Source organism: Tenrec ecaudatus, chromosome 1 (assembly GCF_050624435.1).
Source record: "Tenrec ecaudatus isolate mTenEca1 chromosome 1, mTenEca1.hap1, whole genome shotgun sequence".
Lineage (NCBI taxonomy): Eukaryota > Metazoa > Chordata > Mammalia > Afrosoricida > Tenrecidae > Tenrec > Tenrec ecaudatus.
In genome coordinates, this window is record NC_134530.1 from 133,540,551 (window position 1) to 133,554,281 (window position 13,731).

General features: G+C 35.1%; 1 protein-coding gene across 3 annotated transcripts in view; it reads left to right on the forward strand.

Moving 5' to 3' along the window:
* AGL (amylo-alpha-1,6-glucosidase and 4-alpha-glucanotransferase) overlaps positions 1 to 12,665 on the forward strand; it is an 81,603-nt gene extending 68,938 nt beyond the window's left edge. For all 3 annotated transcript variants that reach the window (XM_075558752.1, XM_075558769.1, XM_075558761.1), the window contains exons 28-34: positions 1,222 to 1,357; positions 2,634 to 2,746; positions 3,811 to 4,022; positions 5,105 to 5,202; positions 7,355 to 7,442; positions 7,550 to 7,683; positions 10,154 to 12,665. In XM_075558752.1, the coding sequence (XP_075414867.1) occupies positions 1,222 to 1,357; positions 2,634 to 2,746; positions 3,811 to 4,022; positions 5,105 to 5,202; positions 7,355 to 7,442; positions 7,550 to 7,683; positions 10,154 to 10,271 (899 nt within the window). In that variant the 3' untranslated portion in view covers positions 10,272 to 12,665. The remainder of the gene's footprint in view (positions 1 to 1,221; positions 1,358 to 2,633; positions 2,747 to 3,810; positions 4,023 to 5,104; positions 5,203 to 7,354; positions 7,443 to 7,549; positions 7,684 to 10,153) is intronic.
* Positions 12,666 to 13,731: the final 1,066 nt, after the last annotated feature.

Here is a 13,731-nt window from a genome sequence, read left to right on the forward strand (position 1 = left end):
CCTACCCCACTATCATGTTCACCCTTCATTCAGTTCTCAGTAAGTCCTCTCAGCTACTTTACAATTGATCAAACCCCACCGATCCCCACATATTTTATGTTCACTTTACAGGCCTATCTGTTGCTTGGTTCTAAAGTGATCCCCAGGGGTGGGTTTAGAGTCAGGGATTCCACCAGTGTCTGTCACACAAATAAGGCTGTACTTGTTTATTACTTTGCACTACATTTTTCTCCCATTCTGTGTAGGGTCTTATGTACTCCTTAATTTTAACCCTGTATTATCTTCCAAGACCTGTACAGTGTGGTTGGTAGAGGTGGTGGATCAGGGCACCCTCTGCTGTTGTCTCAGGGTTATAAGTTCTCTTTTTATGTTCTTGGTAAGGGTCATTAGTGAACATAAGTATTTAATCTTTAGGAAGTTTCCGTTATCTCACTTATTTCTGTCATTTTTAGTTTTGTTTGATACACTGTTGATGCTGAGCATTTGGTCTCCTAATTTTAACCCTATATTATCTTTCAGGACATTTATAGTTTTAGTGTCAACGGGATCAGGTATCAGAAGACCCAAAACCATAATACACAATACACAACGGGACAAAACACAGGTCCATGCCATTCCTATGATCCATTATGTATCAGAGTGTTGTGATCCATAGGTTTTTTAATCAGCTGATCTTCTAAGTAGATGTCCAAGGTCCTCCTCCTGGCTTGTCATCATCTGGAAGCTCCATGAAAGCTTGTCCAGTGTCATAACAACACACAAGCCACCACTGACAAACAAATGTTGGGTGCACGTACTTGTATCTATGTATTATCTCTGTTTTATATTTTTACAGAAAAGGCTTATTATATGTATCGTTCTATAACTTTTTTATTCATTAATTCTGTGTGCGGGATTCATTCATTTTGAGTCACAAAATGCAGTTCATGAATTTTAAATGCTGTAGGGTTTCCATCGTATCAATAAACCACAGAGTTTATTCGTTCCTCTACTTGGGGCAGTACAATTATTTGTTTGGAGGAAGGGTTGCTAATACAGGCAGATTTACAATGAATACCCTTATATGTATACATGTCACATAAGGGCGTACCATGTATATCTAGATGTGGTAGAATAGTCACATCGTCAACCTTTTCAATCTTAATAATTTTCTTTCCAGAGTGGCTGACCTACATATTCTATTCCTTTGACATTTTATAAATGTTTATTTTGCCTTTCTAGGTTTTAATATCACTGCAGGAGTTAATGAAGAAACAGGATTTGTGTATGGAGGAAATCACTTAAATTGTGGTACGTGGATGGATAAAATGGGAGAGAGTGACAAAGCTAGAAACAGAGGAATCCCAGCCACTCCCAGGTAGTGTTTATTTTATGGTGCTTGTATTGTCACACCCCTTTGTAAAACCACAAACCTGTAGAATATTTTATTCTGTTAACCATCAAGTCTTCACAATCATTCTGTTAAATCATTGCCTCTCTCCCTCCCCTTTTCTCCTTCCCTTCTGCTGCTTGTGCCGCCCCCGCCCGCCCTCTCCCCACGGTGCACTCACCACTCGCCCAGTACACGGCATCAAGGGAAGTGATGTATTTCTTGTGCATGTTCTCATCGACTGATTCTGAACAGACACCTCTGAGAAAGGTTCTACAATTCATGACCACAGTGGCTAAGACACGTCTTAACCTGAAGAGCTTCTGTTGTGAGCATGCCAGTGTGACCTGTCTTGTGTCGGCAGGGAAAAGCACAAATTGTTCTGTCCTGATGAAGTCCTGTCTCTCCCCACTGAGCCTTTCTGTCCCAGGATGTCTCCTCACTTCTGTCTCAGACAGAGTTCTTCTTTTGTCTATTCCATGTTTGAAACAGTCTCAGGACGACACTTCTTGTTTCAAATTTTATCTTTAGTTATAATTGCCTAGAAATTGAATTATTTATTAGTTCTTTTAACGTGCTTCACAAATTTCAATAATCACCTGTTAGTTTTGACATGCTTTAGCTTTTACCCTTCCCCTTTTCTACATTAAAAATTAGCTTACAAATATTTTCTAAAACTTTTTCACATTTCCCATCTTTCTCCAGTCCTCTATCCTATTTTTACTGTCTTTTCTCTAGTACTCTGGTCTCAAGATAGGAGTCCTGGTAGTGTGGTAGTTACAGGTTTGTCTGCAATTCGAAAGTCAGCAGTTCGCAACCACCAGCCGCTCTGCAGGAGAAAGATGGGGATTTCTACCCCTGGAAACAGTGCCAGTGCCGGGAAGTCACCGGATAGTTCTTCCTGCCCTCGACGGTCGCTCGCGATGAGTTGGCATGGACTCAGTGGCAAGGAGTTTGGCTTGGTCTTCTGGTTTCAAAAGTCTCTGATTTCTTACTCCTGCCTCTTTTCAGATTGTTTCTCCTTTTTCTAGTCTTCATTCTACTTCAGAGGATTTTTTTTTAATTTCTCTGTCAAGAAAGTAAATAATTGGAAAGTTTCTTATTCTTATTTCTTATGTAGTGCACATTCCTGTAATTTGATTTGCTTTATAGATACTTCCTAATGTACATTAGTTACTTAATCCATCAAAAGTAAATGTTTATGTTTTTTAAGTCATGCTCTAAAGTCTCCAACTCACAGGATACACTTTATTTTTCATTTTAGAGATGGGTCTGCAGTGGAAATCGTGGGCCTGTGTAAATCTGCAGTGCGCTGGTTGCTGGAATTATCCAAGAGAAATATCTTTCCTTATCAAGAAGTCACAATAAAAAGACATGGTAAACTGCTCATTTTATTTCCAACGATCTTTGTACTTTTATATTCTTAACATAATTGTTTGACTCACTAGGTTAATATTAGAAAATCCTTAAGAGGAAAGAAAAACAGTACACTTAATAATAACAGGAGCATTGTGAATGCTACCAACCAATTTATTTTTCGAGCACCAAATGTAAAGATGAAATTGAGGTACAAGGAGCCAACCAAATTTTTACAGCTATAGAATCAGATGTAAAACACGTTAGTTCTCTCTTTCCTCAGCATGACTCTGAACTAGTTGTACTTCTGTAAACGGTTAGGAAATCTTCACAGCTCTTTTTCTAGAGCAGTGCTGTCCAATAGAAATACTAGTGGCTATAAAGTTTAACATCGGCTGATAGCCCATTGCGTCCCTCCATTGTGCAGATAGATTATGCTCGACCATTTGCCCGAAGATTGAGAGTCTGAACCCACCCAGCAGCACTGCAGAAGTTACAAGCTGGCTCTTTGCTCCCGTTAAGATTACAGCAAGAAAACTCTGTCGGGACAGTGCTGCTTCCCACACGAGGTCACCGGAGCCAGTGACCCCGCTGGTCGCAGCTAACAAAGTGATCATCAATTTAAGCATGAAAAGAGACAGATGAAATTCATTATGACCATCCATTTTAACTCTCAGTATGTATAAAAGATTAGTTCAACATGAGATCAATATAAAATTACTCAGGACACATTTTACATTCTTTTTTGAAAGTGCTGAATCTTCAAAATCCAGTGTGTCTCTTACACTTAACAACACCTCTCACTTCAGACCAGTCACATATCAAGTGTGCAGTAAAGGAACTTTATCAAACATGTACAAATAATTCTAACAGAAATAAGTCAGAGATACTATTTTGTAATGCAAAGAAAGATTTTTATTTTTTTAATTTCAGAGTAATGTCCTTGAGAGGACTCTGAGGTTTCAAACGGTAGATAATTTATTGCTTTCACGTAAATAAAAATGGGTAGATACACCCTGTGGCTTCAGCTATGTGTCTGGTTGATTTCATTGTTTAAAACTGCAGTGTCTTGTATCATGTTTCAGGAAAGCTTGTCGCTGTCTCCTATGATGAATGGAATAGAAAAATTCAAGACCATTTTGAAAAGCTATTTTACGTTTCTGAAAACCCTTCCGATCCTAATGAGAAGCATCCTAATTTGGTTCACAAACGTGGGATATACAAAGATAGTTATGGAGCCACAAGTCCTTGGTGTGACTACCAGCTCAGACCAAATTTCACAATAGCAATGGTTGTAGTAAGTGCTCTCTTTGTTCTTCCTTAATTCTAAAAATGCTCTGATGGCTTTTATTTATTTCCATGTTTTCAAATCCGTCTAGTGACTTAAAGAACACCTGCTTTGTTTGCTACTTGCTTTTGCATAGTCTTTTTTAATTAATGAGGTACTATTCTGTCACCTTAAATGTGTAACATTTAGTATTCTGAAATAGAAAATAATGGCTACCGACTAATGAGGTGCTTTCACATACAGCACAGGTAGCCAATAATGCTGTCTATACAGTACCAGGCAAAGTGTATTCGACTGCTTTGTGCCAGGTCACTTGCTTGAGTTAGCCCTAGACCCTACCCAAGTCCTTGGAAGCTGCGGGTGTCTGTTCCATCACCCCTGTACCCAAGTGTGCCAGGCTGGCATTCCACAGCCAGGGTCACAGCACACTCTTGGGACCCTCGGGACTAGCGAACTACTCTTGTGTTGCTGTAAGTAGTTCTGTCCAGCCAAGAATTCTTGATTCGCTCCTCATCTCAACTCGCCTTGGCCTGAAAATAAACTGTAAGAACAGAAAATAGAAAAGGTATAAGCTCTGCTATTCCTGCCTAACTATTCCTTTTCTCAAAAAGAGTATTAAACATAGTGCCATAATTATAACAGTATAAAAAATTCAAAGGTAAACAAAGGTAGCTTTATATTTGATTTTCTTTGCCTTTTAAAATGAATGCAATTTCCAATACAGTCTCTGCTGCTCCATTTGACAGGGAAACTTACTCTTCCTGTGAAGAGCAAATCCTTCCACTTCATATTATGGCCCCAGCAGAAAATAATGGGTACTAGGTCTACTCAAAGGAAACTATTGTATTCTGCCTTAGTGAAGGTCCGGGTGTGGCAGTTTCCTCTGGCGTTTTCTTGCAGCAATACAAGGAAATCCTCACAGGTCACAGCACCCCTGCCCAGTAAGGCGAAGAACGCACCTCCAGACATGCCGCCTAGAATTAGCTCTACTTTTGTTCTTTTCCAACTTTGTGCATAAGAGCCATGAATGAAAATGAATTCTTCAGTGATCATACAAAGTTTTTTAAAAATTTGTCTTTGACATTGATTAGGCCCCAGAACTCTTCACTGCAGACAAAGCATGGAAAGCTCTGGAGATTGTGGAAAAAAAACTGCTCGGTCCCCTTGGCATGAAAACTTTGGATCCAGAGTAAGTTGGAAAATAAGTGTTGAGAATGTTGCTAGTAAGATATTTTGTCCAAATGCATTGATATCACCATCATTTTCTCCTTATCAATAAAATCTCAAATTGCATTCAGTTATAAGAGCTATAAGATCCCCCAATAAAATGATTTAAAAATAAGTAATATTGCATTCAAATTGAGTTTTTTTAAAATACCTTCTCTATCTTCATTAAGCATTTGTGTTCCAAGAGTTTTTGTTTATCCTGTTGTTTAATAACCGAAAAAAGAGTTTAAAGTCTATAAAAGAAGTCATGAATATTTTCTAATATTTATTTTATTCTGACTATAAAAGTAATGCAGATGAAATTTTCTAAAAAGTAATACAGATTGTGGGCATTGGAAAGTACAGAGGCATATAAAATAAAAATGTCTTATATTTTCTTCAACTAGAGATAATATCATTGTCATCTGGTACATTTCCTCAGCCTGTTTTGTGCATTTTGTTAATGGTTTACAAAACCATACTGTATAGACAGAACCAAGAGTTCTGGTGGCAAGGTGGTTAAGGCACTTGACTGCTAACCACAAGGTCAAGAATTCAAACCCACCAGCCTCTCCCTGGAAGAGAGATGTTGCAGGCTAATCCCATATAGATTACAACTTGGGAAACTTGCAGAGTCAGAATTGAGTTGACAACAATCCATTTATGGATAGAACTGTATACTCTCTTCTTTTTAATATAATGCTTTACACATAAATTTTCCTATGTGAATAAAAAGTATGTGAAAACTTCATTTTTTTCTGCTGCATGATTTCTCATATCAAATTTTTCTGTTAAACATTTAAATTACTTCTATTTTAATGCAAAATTATTGTAAATAAGGCCACAATAAACATCGTTAAGCATAAAGATTTGTCTTTATATTAATTTTTTAGAATAAACGGATAGAGGGATTACTAAGCTTAAAAGACTGAGGGTTCTATTTCCATTGAAGTAATACACGCAGACAGAAGGATGTACACAAAAAGGGTCTGTCCCTGTAGCGTCACCTACCTCCTTCTACTGCTGCTTCTCAGAGACAGTTATTTTATTTTCCCAGCAGTTCCTTCGGTATTTCTAGATTATATGTGTATGCAGCTGTTCCATAATTTCTGTATTTAAATCTATAGTTCCTTTTACTGTATGCATACCACATTATCTTTTATTTCTTTTCCAACTTTTTTCTCGAGTTTCTAGTGATTTTTCTGTGTTCCTTCTGATGCTTTCCTTTAAAGCTTGATACGCATCATCCGCTTTCTTTCTTCTTTTTTAGCTTGCTTTCTCTATCAGGGTATGAGAAAAATCCATCTCAACAATACCAAAGTTTGTAGATATTTTCTACCTTACTGTGTACTCAGTTCTGTCCTCATACAAAATTTGATATGTGTACGTCTATGAACCTTTCGAGGTGTTTTAGTGGAGTTAGGAAACCACTAGGGAAAGGTAAACCCCACAGTTCAGGCTCACTCATGTGGCAAGTTCTGTCTCTCTGAGAAAAAAGAAAAGCCATAGCTTCATTAAACCAAGAACATGTACCCTGTATTATCTAATACAATAAGTTTATAACATTTTAATGAACTTATAAGTGTGTTTTAAGTCCTATATGTTATGGCAGTGTATGTATTTAATTTCTAATTATAATCTGAAAATATGCAAATTTTAGTTTGAAAATAACCATATGTAGAACTTAAAAAAATTATCTTGCCAGTCAATAATAGTTAACAAAACCTTATATTTAATATTTACTCATAAAAATGTTTACTCATTTGTTTAGTGTATATTTTATTTACAGTATATTAAATATATATAGTTTTAAAATATATATTTAACATTTTAATTACTGTAATGATTTGAAGCTTAAATAGTTGCCTTTAAACCAACTAATATTTAGTGTCAGAACAACTGCTTGAGTACTAAAGTCCCTGAGTACTTTTTTTTTTTACATTAGCCCATAGATCTTCATTAATAATTTTCCTAAAATATTAAAGCCTTTTGAACTTATTAACTAAGTGCCGAGCTTTATTGAAGATTGGAGGGCAAATAATCTGATTATTTCTCTTTACCTTTGGTATTGGGAAATTTTTATGTGCTTCATATATCGAGTCTTGTGTTTAATTTAAATTTTAATTATTTTGCAGTGATATGGTTTACTGTGGAGTTTATGACAATGCCTTAGATAATGACAACTACAACCTTGCTAAAGGCTTCAATTATCATCAAGGACCTGTAAGAATCCTATTTTTCTCATCATAGTTTCCAATGAAAGTTATTTTGCAATAATCTTAGACATTTATATTGCTTTTTAAAATGTGCTTTTTAATTATCCTTTTTAGGAATGGCTGTGGCCCATTGGTTATTTTCTTCGTGCAAAATTATATTTTTCTAAATTGATGGGTCCAGAGGCTAATGCAAAGGCTGTGTTTTTGGTTAAAAATGTTCTTTCCAGACATTATGTTCATCTTGAAAGGTAAGTTGTGAGGCGCATGAAACTTCTACATAATACATGGAATAGATTAATATAATAGTGATATAATGTTTAGTCCATTTGGTAAATATTCCATATTAGATCGAACATCCCTTAAAACTCAAGGTCTATGTACACACAAGGTGTCCCAGTGAAATTCAAAATATACTGTTTCTTCCTTCCCCATTGATTCTTCCATATTTTAACTGCTAAAATGCATGGAAAGATCTATTTGAAACACTATTTTCAAAGAAGAAACTTCAAAATTGTTGAGAGAACAAACAAAACTATGTAAACTGGCCCTTGTGTCCTGAGGGGAAAGTATTTTAAATTTTCTGTTGGGTTTACTAGTTAAAAATCACAGTATAAGCTCCAAAACTATCAGAACCAGCTCTCTCCACTAAAGTATAGTCTCCTGCATTATATATAGCAATTATACTTTCTTTAAATACTTTATTTTATTTGTAATGGACTGCTTCATTCAGAAATATAACTTCCCAATTAATCTTTGCATGATAGCATTCTACAATCATATACAAAATTTTGGGCTTCTCTAGAAGGCTTCTTTACCTTAGACCATAAACGCAACTTACAAATTAACTATGATTATATTTTTTATTGTAGGTAAATAAGTATGACAAAAGACTACCATTTTAACCGTTTTTAAATATGCTATTCACTCACACTAATTACATTCACCATTTTGCACTACTCTTACCACTCTCTACCTGATTTTGTCAGGTAGTTCCTTCCATCCCTAGAAAGTGTTCTCTTGTGAATTCATTTATCAATACCCTGCGAGTGTTTGAGTGGAAGCCTAGTTCTCTCTGCGTGTCTCTGCGTGCAGCTCTCGTCCCTGGAGTGCCCTCCCTTGAAAACTCCAGCTGGTGTGTCTCATAGGCTGTGATCCCCCACTCTGGTAGAGTTTTGCTGTGAGCTTGACCTCCTATTGGCTGGTTCCTGGTGTCTGTTCTGTCCTACTGCTACTCTCCCATCCTTCTTTTCCCACGTTGCCCTACCCCACCCAATGGCTTAGTGATGAATTGTCCAGAAAGGAAGAAAAAGGGGACGTTCTTACACTGGTGTGGGTATGTAACATGTTACGGTGTCCGAATTACTCAGTGGCATTGTAGTTCTGTTGTCTTTTATGTCCTTTAATATGGTAATCATATACTCAACCTCAATAATTTGGCATTTTACTCAGAAGTAGCTTGAGCACTTTGAAATAAATAAATTTCCTCTATTTCATGTTTCTCTATGATAGTTTAAAAAAACTACCTAGCTGATATTATTATTAGTGACTATCCAAACTATCTCCATATTTACCTGAGGGAATTATGTTTTTCCAATTTTAATTCTGAAATATTTTATACCTACCGAAGAGTATATATAGCAGATCTATGAGTTATAAAGCATAATACTAAAACATGTTCCCACAGCCCAACTTAAAAGTAAAACATTATAGATTCTATATATATATATTTTTAATGTTTGTCTTATGCTTAAAGGATTGCATTGAAATTAAGAATAAATTTAAAATGCTAATAATGCTATGTTCTGAAAGCAAGACCTGGCCAAATTACTTAGCTTCTCTCTCAATCCCTTTGTCTGCTCTATAAATAGGAATAACTTTGGAACTTATTGCCATGAGTTGTACATGAGATACTTACTGTATATGAAGCATTTAATATTGGAACATGAAAAGTTTACAATAATTATCAAATATTACTTAGTAGAATGAGATATTAGCATCTAAATTCAAATTATTTTTAATTTCGTAGAATTGTTATACTTTTATATATATTTGTTTCAAATTATTTTATATATTTCAAATTATATATATTTATATTATTGTGTATATTTATTTCAAATTATTATATATGTTTAAAATTATGTTTAATTTCATAGAATTGTTATGCTTTTATATATTTCATAGAATTGTTATACTTTTATAAATATCAGACATAATACAGCTATATAATTATAACTTGAGGCTTATAAACTTAATGTAATTACTTTGAAAGGAATAAAATTAGGCCTGAAGATATTTGTATGATTTCTTCTATTTTTTTAATACATCAAGAGATTCCTTTATATTTTAAAGCCTTAAAACCCAAGAGTATCAAAAGAAAATTTTCGATGTGTAATCTTTGTATGTGCCATGTATCATATCTCTTCAGGACCTTCTGTTTTGTTTTGTTTTGTTACAAGTGGCCATTTATGTTATGTTTGTTGTATTTACTCAACTCACCGCTATGGACTCAATTCTGACTCATAGCAACAGAACAGAACTGCCTCTGTGGGGTTCCAAGGCTTTAATCTTTATAGGAGCAGAAAGCCTCCCTTTCTCCCAAAGTGTGGATGGTGGGGTTGAACTCCTGACCCTGTGGTTAGTAGCTGAATTCATAGCCCACTATGCCACAAGATATGAGTTAGAGTATATCTCATTATTTGTCTTTTTTTTTTCTTTAAGATCCCCTTGGAAAGGACTTCCAGAGCTAACCAATGAGAATGGCCAGTACTGCCCGTTCAGCTGTGAAACCCAAGCCTGGTCAATTGCTTCTATTCTTGAGACACTTTATGACTTATAGTTGATTCATGAATATTTATTATGTATGCATTCACTTTGTGTTGTAGACTGAAGTTCACCATAGAGTGTAAATGTAAAATCCTTGTATGTGCAGACTCCAGTCAAAAATCTTAATACGGCACCCAATTAGAGAAGACTGGCAAAGCATTGGTTCTTTTTAAATTTCCTTGGTTTTAATGTACAGATTTAGCTTTTAATTTGAATCAGAAAGAAGTCTTACCATTACCAATGTAATGTTTTTATTTTCAATTCAGGAAATGTTCTTCAAGTGCCTAGAAATCCAGAGTTTAAAAAGAAAAAAACCTAAAAATCTAATAACAAAAGAAATGGAAAAGGTATCTTTAAATTGGTTTTTGGGTTTTCTTCAGTAACCATAGATACTGACCAGACTCTGCTTCATCACCTCATTACTGTAGTATTCTTAACACATTGCACACTGCGTTCAACATCGGCTAGATGAATGTTTTGAATGATGGACGTATCCACCTACATTTGTTCGTGAATGAAGCTATCTTTTTCATTAATAGATTACTATGTGTTTTTAATAGAATGAATGTCAGTAGGATTTTTAACATGATTTACTTGTGCTGATGATGCATAGCATCATATTTCATCTATGAAAAAACAAAACAAAAACCACATTAGAAAAATGTATTCCCGATGATGAGGGTAACAAATGTGCTTTATACAATTGATGTGTGTATGGATTGTGATAAGAGTTGTATGAGCCCCCAATAAAATGATTTTTTAAAATGAAGAAAAATGTATTCCCTAAGAACAGTATTATAAAATTAGTCCAAGTTAGTTTCCTATCATGAGATTGTTTACCTCTTCAAAGTACAGATTGTTATTTATGAAACTTTAAGGGAAAATGAATGTTATATTAGTTCTCTAAAACTTAGCAATTATTTTTAATTTGTCTATAAAAGTCAATTGATAGATCATAGATTATTCTAAAGTAGATACTAACTTTATATTTGCCCAAACCTACGTTGACAAGTTTAGAGAAAACTGAAATAAATTTAGAAACATTTTAATATGAGGAAAGTAAATGAATCCAGTGGTCACAGGAATTCAGTGAAATCACATGAAACCTGTCATGTCACATTTGTTACGACTGCTTAAATGTGAAAAGGATTTCAAAACTTTTATGAGTTGACATTTTATAGTACATATTTTCTAAGTAGACTTGTTTTATACTTCAACAGAAAAACCTATTCTTGAGAAAGTTCATACATAAACTCATCTGTCACTCTAATTTTACTGTGCTGTGTCAAGAAGACAATTCAATTAGATCATTATGCCTTGAGCTGGGAACATGGGTGCAAGAATGTTTCATTATTAGTGTTATATTTATAGTTAATAAAACAATGAGGAGTAACACTGTTTGCAGTGAGAGGAAATCTAGTTAATAATCATACCCAATAAACTTAACTGTCACCCCCCAAAATAAAAGGTAAGATTTCACATAAAAGGCTCTAAAGTTTTCCCTAAGATTACTAACACACTCTCACTCAAAACGGACCTTACTTTAGAAATAATTTTACTGGATTAGATTTTGGATTTCCTATTCTAAAGCAAATTAGATCCTAGGATTCTAAGTATAATAATCTGAACATCATCTATAAACACATTGTTTTCTAAGTTCCCCTTCAACATTGGTCAGTGTATAATCAGTTAAAAGAAATGAACTTTTTAAAAAAAGAACTTCCTTGAGAAAGAAGAATCATAAGCTCACTAAAGGTTTATGTAATTTTATTACTCTAACTTCTATATTAAAAATCATTAGTGAGGTAGCAGAAAGTAGGCATATTTAACCAAAGTAAGAAGCAATAGCTGACAATTAGATAAGACAAAATATAATGAGTTGGCGATTATGATAATGTGTTGCAGGAGAAACTGAAGTGGTTCTTGTTCTTAATGAGGAATGTTAATGAAAGAACATTGTTATATTTTGCATGGATTCCTTTAAAGCCTATGAAGGCATGTTACACAGTGTTTTATCAAAAGTAGTTAAAGCTATATAGTTTTAGACTTTAAAGAGAACATGTCATTTGGCTAAAGAACATTTAGATAGAATGCTTTATTCTTGAGTGATGCTAGATGACATACTACTATATTACATCTCAACAATTAAATGCTTCTGTGTCTCGCTTCTTCGCTAATCCAAATCCGTCTTATTCTGAAACAGGAGAAGGAAATTTGCAGTGTAACCATTAGGCTGTGATATTTTAATACATTTTCAAAGATAATTGAGTAAACATGAGACTTGTTCATCATATCTGTGTCTACAATAATGTAAGTGAATTATAATCCATTTCTGATATGTCTTCTACAGCTCTATGCAGCAGACAAGTGTCATTTTTATGTTGTGTGCCAAGAAATAAAATTGTTTCTAAAGGACCATATTCTGCTCATCATTTCATTATTAACCGATTGATACTCATCACCGTGTAACGATTGTTTATTTGGGGTGCTTGCCTTTTCATGGTATCAAGATTTGTAAGTATGACATCTGGTGGCCAAGAGAGGAGGGGGAATTTAAGGCTGTTTGGTCATTTATTTAGCCATTCAAAATTCAGAAGAAAACAATTAAATTCCATAGTGACTCGATAGGAGAGTATAACTGCCCCTGTGGGTTTCTGAGACTAACTCGACTTTGGGGCTTTCTACTCCGACAAAGATTTAGCCTTGGAAACCCACAAACATAAAAATGGCAAAAGGAAGAAGACCCTCCATGCGATGGATTGGTGCAGTGGCTGCAACAGTGAGCTCAAACATAGCCATTGTAAGGACGCTGAGAGACTGGGCAGCGTGGCATTCTCAATGTCAGCGTTGCAAGACGTCTGAAGTAAGTCAGTGGCACCTGACAACAACTAACAGCGAGAGTCCAGAAACTCAAGGACATTAGATGACATGAAGATGATAACAAAATGTATTTAAAATGTTTGACCTCTATGAAACGTTGTGAAACTTCTGTATTCTAAAGAGAACACTTAAAGTAAAAGGAAACAGAGGAAAGAACTAGGAGGCAAAGGGCATTTATAGAGGTCTAAACACAGGCATGTACATATGTCAATATATGATAATGGAGAAATAGATCTATATGCATATACATACAGGTTTAGTATTAAGGTAGCAGATGGACATTGGACCTCCACTCAAGTACCCCCTCAATGCAAGAACACTTTGTTCTATTAAACTGGTATTCCATGATGCTCACCCTCCCAACACGATCGCTGAAGACAAAGTGGATGCATAAGCAAATGTGGTGAGGAAAGTTGATGGTGCCCCAGCTATCAAAAGATATAGCACCTGAGGTCTTAAAGACTTGAAGATAAACAAGCGGCCATCTAGTTGAGAAACAACAAAGCCCACATGGAAGAAGCACCCCAGCCTGTGTGATCACCAGGTGTCGATGGGATCAGGTATCAAGCGCCAAAGAACAAAAAATCATATCA